At 43.5% G+C, this 16,473-nt stretch overlaps 1 protein-coding gene across 1 annotated transcript in view; it reads right to left on the bottom strand.

Moving 5' to 3' along the window:
• Positions 1–837: 837 nt before the first annotated feature.
• Positions 838–16,473, bottom strand: part of LOC124777084 — a 33,031-nt gene continuing 17,395 nt past the window's right edge. Inside the window, exon 3 of the mRNA XM_047252364.1 lies at positions 838–1,744. Within this exon, the coding sequence (XP_047108320.1) occupies positions 1,445–1,744 (300 nt within the window). The 3' untranslated portion in view covers positions 838–1,444. The remainder of the gene's footprint in view (positions 1,745–16,473) is intronic.

Raw genomic sequence — 16,473 nt, 5'->3', positions numbered from 1 at the left:
TAAACATAACAATGTTGATAGATCAGGTAATCAGGGCTCATCCCAGTGATGCGAAAGTAAGGCCGTAAAAGCACCAAACTTCCCCTATTGACAGTTTTTTCCCCAGACCAGTGGCACTCGTAGCTCGTCTAGGGAGAAACATAAAAACCCGATGCCAACAGCGTACGACTGTCTTCAGCTTGAATGACTTCAAAACATCAGACATTGCACATCACTTGCTCGACAATGGTCAAATTAACCAAGTTTGTGACCGTAGACCAGTTTTTCTTTCATTTCTTCAGACTGACTCAATCATACCAAGTATGAGATTCTACTGACGAAGTATTTTCTGCTATCCTAGAGTGAATGGAGTTTCTTTTTCGTAATAAATGACAGTAAGCGATCCTAACCACGATGAATGGATACGGTCAGTCCTTGATGAAGTAGCGATTGAATTGAACAGCAACAATTGCCGACATCTTTATGCCCACTATAAAAGCAAACATGAAACGGATTCAGAATTAGGAGACGGAGAGGAAAATGAAAATGAGGTGTGAACTGAAGAGGTTTTAGAGGCAACTAGATTAAAAGGCGAGAAAACAAAACGTTTGCTGTGTTAATTGTAGGACACCAATACCAAGTAACTGTGCGTAAAGTGTTTGTTGAGCGCTGTTTGTTGAACTCGTGTGATATGGTTTACTCCCTGGTTCAAGTACTGTTGTAGTCCATTAATAATTTCTGAATGTAAACAATTTTGTAATGGTGAAACACACCAATCCTTTGTACACTGTATTTTTCTTACTTCACAATATTTATTTAACAAGAAAATAATTACAATCATTATATTTTCACATTTTAAACATGTTCACCTTAAAATATTCGTAAGAGTCGGTTTTATTTCCATTCCCATAATTCTGAAATGAATAACCGAGTGTTCGATTAACCCACGATATTAGCAGTGCTAGAAAAATTTCACCGTATTAGTTACGGGTTAAACAACATTGAATGTTCTCCCATTTCTGGTACGTTAGTAAGTTTCTTATCTAAGCCTCATTTTCTTTAGTTTTTTGTGATTCGCAATTTTCAGTGTTCAGCACCCAAACTTTTTGAACAGAAACGTGCATTTCTATGACCTCACCTCACCAGACCACGAGACGTGATGTAACACTCAAATTTCATCAGCTGATTGACTCACAGGGACCGAAATGCATTGTCCAACGTTATTTTAAAGCACCAAAATTTGTGACAGGAGGGCTCGGTTTGATGCTCCTCACGTATTCGGTAAAACCATGTCTGCAGCTCTGATTTAAGAATAAAATTAGAGTACGTAGTAACTGTGCTGCTTCTGCATAGTTAATTTGCATTGTGTATGTTTCGGGTGTCGATAGGCAGGAATAGGAGACACCTTAACTCGCTGTCTGTCGCGCTGGTGTTCAAAACAGTCCGTCCACAGCGGGTCTGAAGCCTACGATGCGACAGCCCTCCTCACACAGTTGCCCTTTTCCTCCAGCAGTGCCTTGTTTTGCTCCTGCTGGACTGAGTCTGCGGCGGCTTTTTCTTCCTCGCAGGTAGTCTCTTCCGGGGGCGGCTCCAGCATCCATTCCGGGATGGGGTGGTTGAGGAAGAAGACTGTCTGGTCGAAGAGGAAGATGAACGCGGCGATGAAGCCGAGGCCAGCTCGGTCGAGGTCGTGCTTGCACTCCACCACTTGCACCCAGCCGCTCACCGTGTACAGCACCATGCCCGTGCGCGTCCAAACCAGGTCCTGCGAGCGACACACACTATTAGCAGTCTACTACTCGTACACACACACACACACACACACACACACACACACACACACACACTTTCTTGATTGACCTTCGGCTCTGCCGTCATTGTAAACTACTCGGAAAACATGTAGCGCTATCTGTATACCTGCGAACGCGGGTGAGGAGTTAGAAATGAAAAAAAATATGCTTTATGAAATTGAAAAAGTAACTTAATTACCCGACGAAGCGAACTGAAGACCTGGCTGGGTGGTAGCACCGTCATGTCTGCGCCCGACAAACTGGAAGATGAGATAGCTATGGCGCACATTCCCGTAGCACTGTCACAACGGGACCAAGTCTTCACGCGCCACTGAATGAAATGCCCATTTAGAACAACAACAAAAACAGGACGTACGATAGAGCTTGCCCATGACCGTTTGCAGCGCTCAACCGGTAGTTATGGGACCATTGCTTTTCACAATATATGTGAATGACCTAGTAGATAGTGTCGGAAGCTCCATGCGGCTTTTCGCGGATGATGCTGTAGTATACAGAGAAGTTGCAGCATTAGAAAATTGTTTCGAAATCCACGAAGATCTGCAGCGGATAGGCACTTGGTGCAGGGAGTGGCAGCTGACCCTTAACATAGACAAATGTAATGTATTGCGAATACACAGAAAGAAGGATCCTTTACTGTATGATTGTATGATAGCGGAACAGACACTGGTGGCAGTTACTTCTGTAAAATATCTGGGAGTGTGCGTGCGGAACGATTTGAAGTGGAATGATCATATAAAATTTTGGTAAGGCGGGTGCCAGGTTCAGATTCATTGGAAGAGTCCTTAGAAAATGTAGTCCATCAACAAAGGAGGTGGCAAACAAAACACTCGTTCGACCTATACTTCAGTATTGCTCATCAGTGTGGGATCCGTATCAGGTCGGATGACGGAGGAGATAGAGAAGATCCAAAGAAGAGCGGCGCATTTCGTCACAGGGTTATTTGGTAAGCGTGATAGCGTTACGGAGATGATTAGCAAACTCAAGTGGCAGACTCCGCAAGATAGGCGCTCTGCATCGCGGTGTAGCATGCTGTCCAGGTTTCTAGAGGGTGCATTTCTGGATGAGGTATCGAATATATTGCTTCCCCTTACTTACACCTCCCGAGGATATCACTAATGTAAAATTAGAGAGATTCGAGCGCGCACGGAGGCTTTCCGGCAGTCGTTCTTCCCGCGAACCATACGCGACTGGAACAGGAAAGGGAGGTAATGACAGTGGCACGTAAAGTGCCCTCCGCCACACACCGTTGGGTGGCTTGCGGAGTATAAATGTAGATGTAGATGTTTGCGTAAAACTGACTTTCTTCTGATGTAGCTGCTTTCCTCAGCTGTGTCTCGTGATTCATAGTCTGCTGGTGCAGTCGCGGACAACAATGTCGATTCTCTGTGCGAATCGATGCCAACTGCTTTTATAATTCGGGCCATCTATAAATGATTCAGTCGTTTTCAGAGACCTTTATTTCTCGAGGCATTATATCTACAAATATGACTGCTGCATGATATAACTGCAAACAAAGCCAGTATGCGTTTTGCAGTCTGCAGTTGTTCAAGGAGTGCCCCTCGTTGTGTAGAAGCTGTCTTGTCATTAGTCATCGCAGCAACGTTGATGCGGTCTCCCAGCTGTTCCAGTATTCTTGGCAGTGGGGGTACATAAAGACGGTTCTTAATGTATCCCCAGTGGAGAAAGTCACAAATTGGAACGGAAAAAACTGACCGATTAAAACCGATACCGTTATTTTCGTTCTCAATAACTGGTATTGTTTGCTCTCGGTTTTTAACATGAATGTTTTTATTTTTATTAATAACCGGGTAAAAAAGCCGAAATAGCGTTTGGTCATAGCCAATAGTGCTAAAAATTTTGTAAACCTTTAAAAAAAAACGAGTAATTTTTGTTCTTAAAATTTCCATTGTTTTGTAACTTTGCGTTATTAATGAAAGTGACTGAAGCGGTCCGTGCTGTTTTAATAAAAATGTCGACAGAAACGAGCAAAGAAACATAGTGCATAAGAATTGGTACAGCATTGCTGATATAGTAATGTACCTACTGTCACGTGGTGTGTCATGAGACGGCACGTGTGCGAGACTTGCCCCATCTGGTCTATAATACAGCGTTATTCTAAATAATGGACTCATTTTCAAAAATTCGTATGTATTCAAGTACAAGCTTTATAGCAATGAAAAGAGGAAGTTTCAAAGTTTTTGGCGGGTGGGCGGTGATGCTTTCTGAAAACCTTTAAAAAAACAGGCCTGCAGAGTTCACGCGGCAATAGGGCCGTCATTCCGTATCACTGTGGGTTGAGTGAGAGAGATGGCGATTGTGGAGCACAAGGTTCTCTGCGTTATTGAGTTCGCGAAAAGTGAGTAGCAAATTGCAGTGCAGCGAGCATTTCGTACCAAATTCGGTATTCAACCACGAACTCACAAAAGCATTAGCAGTTGGTTTAAGCAATTTAAACAGGCTGGGAATGCGTGCAAAGGAAGCAGCACAGGCCAAACGCGTGTGTCAGAGAATGATGTCCGACGGATTCAAATTGATATCAAACATTATGAAAAGAACCTTGAAACTTCCTCTTTTCATTGGTATAAAGTTTGTTCATTTTGGATTTGTACGTGAATAAAGACGAATTCGGTAACAGAGGAGATACTGAAATTAATTGATGAAAGGAGAAAATACAAAAATGCAGTAAGTGAAGCAGGCAAAAAGGAATACAAACGTCTAAAAAATGAGACCGACAGGAAGTGCAAAATGGCTAAGCAGGTATGGCTAGAGGACAAACGTAAGGATGTAGAGGCTTATCTCACGAGGGGTAAGATAGATACTGCCTACAGGAAAATTAAAGAGACCTTTGGAGAAAAGAGAACCACTTGTATGAGTATCAAGAGCTCAGATGGAAACCCAGTTCTAAGCAAAGAAGGGAAAGCAGAAAGGTGGAAGAAGTATATAGAGGTTCTATACAGGGGCCATGTTCTTGAGGACAATATTATGGAAATGGAAGAAGATGAAATGGGAGATACGATACTGCGTGAAGAGTTTGACAGAGCACTGAAAGACCTGAGTCGAAACAAGGCCTCGGGAGTAGACAACATTCCATTAGAACTACTGACGGCCTTGGGAGAGCCAGTCCTGACAAAACTGTACCATCTGGTGAGCAAGATGTACGACACAGGCGAAATTCCCTCAGACTTCAAGAAGAATATAATATTTCAAATCCCAAAGAAAGCAGGTGTTGACAGATGTGAAAATCACCGAACTATCAGTTTAATAAGTCACAGCTGCAAAATACTAACGCGAATTCTTTACAGACGAATGGGAAAACTGGTAGAAGCCGACCTCGGGGAAGATCAGTTTGGATTCCGTAGAAATGTTGGAACACGTTAGGCAATACTGACCCTACGACTTATCTTAGAAGCTAGATTAAGGAAAGGCAAACCTACGTTTCTAGCATTTGTAGACTTAGAGAAAGCTTTCGACAATGTTGATTGGAATACTATCTTTCAAATTCTGAAGGTGGCAGGGGTAAAATACAGGGAGCGAAAGGCTATTTACAATTTGTACAGAAACCAGATGGCAGTTATTAGAGTCGAGGGGTATGAAAGGGAAGCAGTGGTTGGGAAGGGAGTGAGACAGCGTTGTAGCCTCTCCCCGAGGCTGTTCAATCTGTATATTGAGCAAGCAGTAAAGGAAACGAAAGAAAAATTCGGAGTAGGTATTAAAATCCATGGAGAAGAAATAAAGACTTTGAGGTTCGCCGATGACATTGTAATTCTGTCAGAGACAGCAAAGGACTTGAAAGAGCAGTTGAACGGAATGGACAGTGTCTTGAAAGGAGGGTATAAGATGAACATCAACAAAAGCAAAACGAGGATAATGGAATGTAGTCGAATTAAGTCGGGTGATGCTGAGGGAATTAGATTTGGAAATGAGACACTTAAAGTAGTAAAGGAGTTTTGCCATTTGGGGAGCAAAATAACTGATGATGGTGGAAGTAGAGAGGATATAAAATGTAGACTGGGAATGGCAAGGAAAGTATTTCTGAAGAAGAGAAATTTGTTAACATCGAGTATTGATTTGTCAGGAAGTCATTTCTGAAAGTATTTGTATGGAGTGTAGCCATGTATGGAAGTGAAACATGGACGATAAATAGTTCGGAGAAGAAGAGAATTTCTATTCTCTTCTTCTCCGAACTATTTACAGAAGAATGCTGAAGATTAGATGGGTAGATCACATAACTAATGAGGAGGTATTGAATAGAATTGGGGAGAAGAGGAGTTTGTGGCACAACTTGACTAGAGGAAGGGATCGGTTGGTAGGTCATGTTCTGAGGCATCAAGGGATCACCAATTTAGTACTGGATGGCAGCGTGGAGGGTAAAAATCGTAGAGGGAGACCGAGAGACGAATACACTAAGCAGATTCAGAAGGATGTAGGCTGCAGTAGTTACTGGGAGATGAAGAAGCTTGCACAGGATAGAGTAGGATGGAGAGCTGCATGAAACCAGTCTCAGGACTGAAGACCACAACAACAACAAAGACGAAGTTTTGAAAACGGGTCCATCATTTAGAATAATCCTGTATATGATGGTTTCACGCTCTCGTCGTTGGACATTAGTTGATTACAGAATGACGCCACCCGTAGTAAATTTGCGACATAATTTAAAACTTAAGACATAATTCATAACTGGCAGTATAGTACAAAGTTGCTTATCTGCTGCCTGTGTCTACACAATATGCCTTCATCTGCTTGTCGCCTGGAAAATGGACAAATAAACACGAAAAAACGGGGTTCTTCAACTTCAGATTTCACTTATTTGTAATATGCAAACCGTGATATGATACAAGATTACAAAATGATTTTTAGCAGAGTTTCAAATAGTTAGGATAAATAGGAGAATACTGGTGATTTTTTGTAGAAGTCAGCCGTTTACCACTTTTCGAGAAAAGCAGCGAATGGTGGACGAACTTAGTTTTCTCTTATTTGCCCATTTTATTTAATGTTGTAATTCTATGTATTTTGAAACTGAGAAAGCCAAAATTTTTCGATCTTTGTACGATTTCTAAGTTTATTGCAGCAAATAATAGTAATAAAAAACCAAAAATCAGTTATTTCTGAAACCGATTACCTTGGGCGTTTTTAACACACCGGTGAAACTGATGTGAAAAAAACCTAAATAACTGAAAACCAGTTGGTTCAAATGGCTCTGAGCACTATGGGACTTAACATCTGAGGTCATCAGTCCCCTAGAACTTAGAACTACTTCAACCTAACTAACCTAAGAACATCACACACATCCATGCCCGAGGCAGGATTCGAACCTGCGACCGTAGCGGTCGCGCGGTTCCAGACTGTAGCGCCTAGAACCGCTTTGCCACACCGACCGGTGGAAAACCAGTTGTTTCAGTGAAAACCGCCATTCCTAGCCACAAGGCGTTAGGTCAGGCGGAGTGGAGCCATTTCATCTTCACCACTATGCCCAATCCAGCGATGCGGAAGTTCGTCGTTTAGATAGCGACGAACATCGATGCTCCAGTGAGGGGTTGCCCCCGCTTGTTTCAAGGTAAAATCCTCGGGATAAGCTATCAGTTGTGGAGACAACAGCAACTACAACATATCAAGGTAACAGATACCCTCCCAGTCTTCTCACAGAAGAAAAACCACCCATACAGCTTCTTCTTTGACGATGCACAGGGAACATTAGCTTTCGGCAAATCTCCTTCATCCGCCACAAATTCATGAGGATGTTCAGTGATCCACACTATCACATTGTACCGATTAACCTTTCCAGATAAATGAAAGGTTGCTTCGTCGCTTCTTAATGTAATACTGGTCGTGTTCGCCTTATGCTACCTATACTCAGCGCTACAATGACTGAGTATATTCGCCATACCTAAACTACCGTCAAAATCAACACTAAATGTTCTACGCGCACCTCGAAGCTCGCCCTAGACCTAGAGGGTAACTTACAGTTCACAAGACTTCGGGCACACGTGACGTCATTTTGACGTCACGGTACGGAGATCGCAGTGACTGCTATCGACATTCGTTAGTGTTCGATACTTGACGCTTAGGAGACACCGTATTGGATTCCGAAATTGGTTTTCGTATCGTACCTTGCGCATCATGAAAATATGCCGTTTCAAGACAACGGGACGTTGGAGATTTATAAAAACATATCCTTTTTGGTGCGATTTGTTATAATTAAACGTCGCTTAATGACATATCGGCGTTTTTACATGAAATTAATTTACATCACATAAGTCGGCCTTTGAAAATACAGCGTGGTGTAGTGGTAATACACTCCTGGAAATGGAAAAAAGAACACATTGACACCGGTGTGTCAGACCCACCATACTTGCTCCGGACACTGCGAGAGGGCTGTACAAGCAATGATCACACGCACGGCACAGCGGACACACCAGGAACCGCGGTGTTGGCCGTCGAATGGCGCTAGCTGCGCAGCATTTGTGCACCGCCGCCGTCAGTGTCAGCCAGTTTGCCGTGGCATACGGAGCTCCATCGCAGTCTTTAACACTGGTAGCATGCCGCGACAGCGTGGACGTGAACCGTATGTGCAGTTGACGGACTTTGAGCGAGGGTGTATAGTGGGCATGCGGGAGGCCGGGTGGACGTACCGCCGAATTGCTCAACACGTGGGGCGTGAGGTCTCCACAGTACATCGATGTTATCGCCAGTGGTCGGCGGAAGGTGCACGTGCCCGTCGACCTGGGACCGGACCGCAGCGACGCACGGATGCACGCCAAGACCGTAGGATCCTACGCAGTGCCGTAGGGGACCGCACCGCCACTTCCCAGCAAATTAGGGACACTGTTGCACCTGGGGTATCGGCGAGGACCATTCGCAACCGTCTCCATGAAGCTGGGCTACGGTCCCGCACACCGTTAGGCCGTCTTCCGCTCACGCCCCAACATCGTGCAGCCCGCCTCCAGTGGTGTCGCGACAGGCGTGAATGGAGGGACGAATGGAGACGTGTCGTCTTCAGCGATGAGAGTCGCTTCTGCCTTGGTGCCAATGATGGTCGTATGCGTGTTTGGCGCCGTGCAGGTGAGCGCCACAATCAGGACTGCATACGACCGAGGCACACAGGGCCAACACCCGGCAACATGGTGTGGGGAGCGATCTCCTACACTGGCCGTACACCACTGGTGATCGTCGAGGGGACACTGAATAGTGCACGGTACATCCAAACCGTCATCGAACCCATCGTTCTACCATTCCTAGACCGGCAAGGGAACTTGCTGTTCCAACAGGACAATGCACGTCCGTATGTATCCCGTGCCACCCAACGTGCTCTAGAAGGTGTAAGTCAACTACCCTGGCCAGCAAGATCTCCGGATCTGTCCCCCATTGAGCATGATTGGGACTGAATGAAGCGTCGTCTCACGCGGTCTGCACGTCCAGCACGAACGCTGGTCCAACTGAGGCGCCAGGTGGAAATGGCATGGCAAGCCGTTCCACAGGACTACATCCAGCATCTCTACGATCGTCTCCATGGGAGAATAGCAGCCTGCATTGCTGCGAAAGGTGGATATACACTGTACTAGTGCCGACATTGTGCATGCTCTGTTGCCTGTGTCTATGTGCCTGTGGTTCTGTCAGTGTGATCATGTTATGTATCTGACCCCAGGAATGTGTCAATAAAGTTTCCCCTTCCTGGGACAATGAATTCACGGTGTTCTTATTTCAATTTCCAGGAGTGTAAGCATGGAGTTATAAAGTAGCGAACTGACAGGTTCGCATCTTGCCATGGGTAAAAATTAGTATTATTGTTATTGTCTTTGCGTTTCTAAAACGTAAAGCACCATGACGGCCAAGGCTTATCGTACACTGGTGGTAGACTACATACACTCCTTCATGACGATCAAGTTTCCGGACGACAGAGGCATCTTTGAGCAAGATGATGTCATGTCTCAAGGCCAGGAGTATGAGGGGGGGGGGGGGGGGATCTGCACCGTATAGAACATATCTGGAATGTGATCGAACGTGGCGTCAGACCTCATCGCCCCTCGTCCCCTAGTTTACGGGAATTAGGTGACTTGTGTGTGCAGATGTGGTGCCTGCTCCCTCCAGTGATTTACCAAGGTCTCATTGCTTCCATGCCACGAATTGTCGCCGTGTTATCCGTCCCAAAGGTGGCCGTACCGGCTATTAGGTAGGTGGTCACAATGTTCTGGCTGATCAGTGTACGTAAGTTCTGTAAATTTCGACGTTACTTACAAATGAGTGCTATTGTCAATAATTTATAAATTAAGCATGAAATCGCAAATATGAATGAATATTCAAAAGACGTTAATCATCTGGTAAAAAAAACTACCACATATAATAAAAAGCATACCAAAATTTTTGAAAGTTAACTTCAGTCATCTATGAGCACGAGTATGAAGGAAAAGTTACGAGCTAGTTCTTTCAGGAAACTTCTTTTCCAAAAAAGGAAGGTCTTCAATTACAGCACATATTTTATCACCAATATTACGTTTTTCGTCATTTTATTACAACAAATTTTACGATACCGACGCGTTTTTGTCTCGTCGAATTGAAGCAGCCCAACCTTTCAAATTAAAGACCAACACCTGAAACTAGGTTTCAGACTTACGTTGTTCAGACACCTTAATGAACACTGTTCAAAGTAAACATTATTACTGCCTGGCTTCAGATTATTGTTTGTCAGTAAATCAGCAAGGTGTCCCACTTTTGGGGGTGATGAAGGGGTGTTTGGAAAAATAGTTGGTTCAATTTTTCAGCAAGTATCGGACTTAGTTCTTGCAGACACTTTAATCCCTCCTTTATCTGCTGCTAGTCCATATGACTGCAAAACTTTAAACATTTATAAACAACGTAACTTCGAAATTAACGGACCCTGCAGTAAAGAAAAAGCATAACCGCCGGTTCTTTGTATTTGAGGTGAATGTTGTTGCTTCGAAAGTCATGTTCGCCTCATGTTTTGTGAACGAACGATCACGAAAGTCGATAGATAGTTCCTTTTCGTCTTCAATAAAGCGTGTGACGTCAAAATGACGTCAAAGTTTGCACGAAGTCTTGCGAACTATATATCACCACACGCTACTGTCAGTCACGGCGGAAAGACGGCATTGGCTGGAGCGTCACGGGGTACACTGCTCCTTCCAACTCCCACTACGCACGTTCTAACGACTCGTACATGGGGGAGGGTCAGATACAAATAATGTAAAACAGTGTTCACTTTTAGAAAAGAAATATGTCATACACAACTGTGACACGAAAATGATGAGCACTATCCACAATCTGGACGATTACAGCACGTGCATACTTTTCAGTTTTTTGGGTGATAAAGAGCAACATTTTCTAGAATTTCTACCCGATACTGTTTGTTCCTCTTTTCTTTTAATCAAGAATCTTCCTGATTGATGATTTAATTTTCTAGGGAATATGAGTATTATATAATCTCCTCTCTATCTCATCACTAACTAGTTGTTTCGCAAGCTTTTTCGTTAACTGAGGCCTCGCTTATTGAGATTTTTCAGGTGCAGCCTGGGAAGAATAAATGTATTATGCTTTTTTATTCCAGTCTCCGGCCACAAATTAATTCTTTAGACCATGACCGGTTTCAGTCTGTAATGACCATCTTCAGATCTTTTTAACACCATGTCCTAAAGTGATACGGCCATAATAGCATCGTCAAAACATATAATCAGCATAGCATAGTCACATAGATTTAAAATATGGTGTAGAATAGGCCACATCGTCCACATAGTGATTATTGCCAACTAGCTATTCAATTGTCCATTATGGCCGTATCACTTTAGGACATGGTGTAAAAAAGATTTGAAGATGGTCATTACAGACTGAAACCGGTCATCGTCTAAAGAATTCATTTGTGGTCAGAGACCGGAATAAAAAAGCATTTTACGGTATTGGATCACTGTTTGTACACGCGATTATGTCGCAGTTGGTGAATAAATGTATTGACTGCACTGATGTCCAGAATGCGAAATATGATGCCATGGGCCTACTTCTTGTCCTACGACTAGTACTGTATTCACACATTCTTACCGATAACGTCAACTCCAGATTTTGTACTGTTGTAGAAACCAACAATTTCTGAGTTTTAACTTCTTTATCCTGACCTTGAGAAGCATGTATAGACGACATAAGTTGTACAGCTCTGCCCCTCTTTTGTACATCTGATAGCAGTGCTATATCCTTTGAGGAACCGTAAATGCAACTTACCTCTCTATTCTGGAGGGATAAAAATTATGATGGTATTTCCCGGTGACTCTTTTTTAGTGACTCTTTTTAGTGACTCTTTTTTAGTGACTCTTTTTTAGTGACTCTTTTTTAGTGACTCTTTTTAGTGACTCTTTTTTAGTGACTTTTTTTACCGACCCAATGTATGTCAGTTTCCTTTGCTTCAGGGGTGATCACCAGTTCAACAGATGAAAACGAATTATCAGCCGTGATATTCCTATTTCAGCCATGAATTGGAGAAGACAACCTCAATAATGCTTGAACTGGTTTCTTTAGCTTCCTTTTCTGTTCTGAGAGTGTTATACCATCATAATCCCTTCCACTATATATGTATCTATTTCAAAATAATTATTTTTGGCATCGGTTAAAACCGTAACTTTTAGTTCAAATTTGCGTGGCTTATTACGATGGGTGTTCAATAAGTAACGCAACACGTTTTTTTTTTATTTGTTGACCGGTATCGGTTGAAAAAAAGGAGGAATTTGTTGTGGGACGTCATGGAATATTCCCGCTTCAGCCTCCATAGCTTCACGAAGTTCCTGTTGCTGGCGGCGCTATAAGTAGCCGGCGTTCCCCAAGGAAGTGTTACAGGCCCCCTATTGTTCCTGATCTATATTAACGACATAGGAGACAAAATCAGTAGCCGTCTTAGAGTTTTTGCAGATGAGGCTGTCATTTACCGTCTTGTAAAGTCATCAGATGACGAAACTGAATAGCAAAATAATTTAGATAAGATTTGTGTATGGCGCGAAAGTGGTAATTGACTACAAATAAATAAAAGTGTGAAGTTATTCACATGAGTGCTAAAACAAATCAGCTAAATTTCGATTAAGCGATAAGTCACACAAATAAGAAGGCTTTAAATTCAACTAAATACTTAGGGATTACAATTACAAATACTCTAAATTGGAACGATCACGTAGATAATGTTGTGGGTAGAGCCAACCAGAGTCTGTGATTCATTGGCAGAACACTTAAAAGGTGCAACAGGTCTACTAAAGAGACTGCTTACACCACGCTTGTCCGCGCTATTCTGGAGTATTGCTGTGTGGTGTGGGATCCCATCAGGTGGGACTGACGGATGACATCGAAAAAGTACAAAGGAGGGCAGCTCGTTGTGTATTATTGGGAAATAGGGGAGATAGTGCCACAGACATGATACGTGAATTGGAGTGGCAATCATTAAAACAAAGGCGTTTTTCGTTGCGACGCGATCTTCTCATGACATTTCAATCACCAGTTTTCTCCTCCGATTGCGAAACATTTTGTTGGCACCCACCTACATAGGGAGAAATGATCATCACGATAAAATAAGATAAATCAGGGCTCGCACGGAAAAATTTAAGTGCTGGTTTTTCCCGCGTGCCGTTCGAGACTGGAACGGTGGAGCGACAGCTTGAAGGTGGTTCATTGAACCCTCTGCCAGGCACTTTATTGTGAATAGCAGTCACGTAGATGCAGATGTGTAGATGTAGCCGTCAAAATGGCGTCTGTAACGGAGTTGCGTTCCGAGCAGACAGCTGTCATTGAGTTTCCTTTCGCGGAAAACCAGAGCATTGCATTCATAGGCGCTTGCAGAGTGTAGACGTAGACCTGGCAGTAAACAAAAGCACTGTAACTCGTTGGGCCAGGCGTCTGTCATCATCGCATCGAGGTCGCGCAAACCTGTCCGATCTCCCGCGTGTCGGCCGGCCACACACTGCTGTGACTCCTGCTAGGATGGAACGTGCGGACACACTCATTCGCGATGTTCGACGGATCACAAACACTTCGCTGCTCAATTGGACGTCTCTGCTGGTAGTGTTGACACTCTCGTCCACCAGTTGGGGTACTGAGAGGTGTGTGTCTGCTGGGTTCGTCGTCACCTAACAGAAGACCGCGCAAAGAGGAACGAAGGATCATCTCTGTGGAATTGGTTGCGCGTTAAGAGGCTGGTTCTTTTTGTCCAACGTCCTCACAGGCCATGAAACACGGGTTCATCAGTTCGAACCGGAAACAAAATGGCAATCCATGGAGCGACGCCATACCAGCTCTCCTCCTAAGAAGGTCAAAGCCACACTCTCAGCCGGTAAAGTAATGGTGATGGTCTTCTGGGACTGTGAAGGAGTTGTTCTGTCTCATGTCCTCCTCATGATGCAACGATCAACTCTGAAGTGTATTATGCTACCCTCAAGAAATTGAAGAAAGGACCTCAGCAAGTTTGGCACCACAAAAATGCAAACGAAATTCTCGATAACAGCACAAGGCCTCACACAAGTCTGCGCACCCGAGAGGAGCTCACAAAACATCGTTGGCCTGTTCTTCCTCATAGCCCACATCTGTGTGGCCCAATGAAGGGTCCACTCAGCGGGAAGCTGTACGTGGATGGCGGGGAGTTCATTGACGCAGCAAAGCGTTGGCCCCGTCGTCGACCAGAGCAGGCATACAGGCCCTTCGAATACCGTGGCTAAGACCGTCGATTTGAAACGAGATTATGTTGAAAAATACGGCTTTTCTAGCCAAAATAGTCGGTATTAATAAGGTGTGTTGGAATCCCGAATAAAACTAACCTGCTTTCACAAAAACATGTGTTTTAGTACTTACCGAACCCCCGTCGCAATGTTAAATGTACACCTTCCATTAAAACCTACAAACATCGCATCTACCAGAATCCAAGAACCAATACTGTAGGCTGACTAGCAGTTAGGCACAAATTTGTTGGATATTCTGGTATTGGTGCTGTAGGATCATCTTTATTTCTTTTCATCTCATGTATTTGCATCATCAAATCTCATTGCAAATAACCGTCTGATATTTTCCAGGTTTGGAGGAAAAACTTCAATATAAAACAATAAGCCAAGAAAAACGGACACTTTCTTCGCATTCCCGGGCCTATCCCCGATTCATGTATTCCACAGCAGACTCCACCACTGTCTAGAAAAGTAAACAGGACCAAGCTTTCTTTTCAGTCGTCGGTGGCTTTCTAAATTGTTGTGTAAGTCTACTTAATTGCACCACTGTATTGTTGCGTTCTAGAACGAAACCTATCAAACGGATGTGTGGACTATTAGAAACCATTTTTTCCATACCGTAAATCTCTCATATTTTCACCTGATTGTTCTTCGGAACTACCACTTTCCTGATCTGTTTTGCTTAGAATCGTTTTTGCATCACTAAGATAACACTTTCATCATCATTTGATCTCTCAGTTTTTCAAACGATAGCTTTAAAACTCTTGAAAGTCTGTATCATTTGGACGAATTTTCTTTCTAGTTGGCCCAGGTAGAGAATTCATCGTACACCGGCATTGAAAGATAAATGTTAACAATAAGACTAGAAGTTTTAACTTTAAATGCGAACATTTTTAGGTTAGGCTTTACCGTGACTGTTACTGACATTAAATGAAACAACAATTTCACTGTTACCAGTCACCGTTTTATTTATTTCCACGACGCGTTTCGAAGGTTTAAACCTCCATCATCGGGTGGGTTTACATTAGTAAGTATTACATTTGTGTGTGTGTTGTGTTACGATTTTTGGAGGAACTTGTGGCACTGCCTTCAGTGATCACAGGTTCCTTTTGCTGTCGTAACACATCACATGTATACTGCCACATTTGTAAACAAATATGGCCATATTTGTTTACAAATGTGGCAGTATACATGTGATGTGTTACGACAGCAAAAGGAACCTGTGATCACTGAAGGCAGTGCCACAAGTTCCTCCAAAAATCGTAACACAACACACACTCAAATGTAATACTTACTAATGTAAACCCACCCGATGATGGAGGTTTAAACCTTCGAAACGCGTCGTGGAAATAAATAAAACGGTGACTGGTAACAGTGAAATTGTTGTTTCATTTAAAGACTAGAAGCTTAAAAAACGTTTTGTTGTGTTTAAATAATTAAACGCATTTTCCAAGTACATGAATTAATGCACAAGGCTTGCAATTTTTTTCTCACACAGTCACAGTCGTGATGTCAAATAGACTACGCAATCATCACTAAATTCAGCAACAAGTACCTCACCAAGAAACAAGTGTTAGGTCGTGACGCTGTACATGCAAACTGGAGAAAGATTAGTTTGAAGGTACGGTTCGACGAGTCTCTCTCTCTCTCTCTCTCTCTCTCTCTCTCTCTCTCTCTCTCTCTCTCTCTCTCTCTCTCTCTCCCTCTCCCCCCCCCCCCCCCCCCTCCCGGCCGAGGTGGCCGAGCGGTTCTAGGCGCTACAGTCTGGAACCGCGCGACCGCTACGTCGCAGGTTCGAATCCTGCCACGAGCATGGATGTGTGTGATGTCCTTAGGTTAGTTAGGTTTAAGTAGTTCCAAGTCTAGGGGACTGATGACATCAGAAGTTAAGTCCCATAGTGCTCAGAGCCATTCCTCTCTCTCTCTCTCTCTCTCTCTCTCTCTCTCTCTCTCTCTCTCTCTCTAGAGTTGCTATTGTCAATAATTTATAAAGT

This window comes from Schistocerca piceifrons, chromosome 2 (genome assembly GCF_021461385.2).
Source record: "Schistocerca piceifrons isolate TAMUIC-IGC-003096 chromosome 2, iqSchPice1.1, whole genome shotgun sequence".
Lineage (NCBI taxonomy): Eukaryota > Metazoa > Arthropoda > Insecta > Orthoptera > Acrididae > Schistocerca > Schistocerca piceifrons.
The sequence above is the reverse complement of the archived record's forward strand: the minus strand, read 5'-3'. Positions and strand labels throughout refer to the sequence as shown.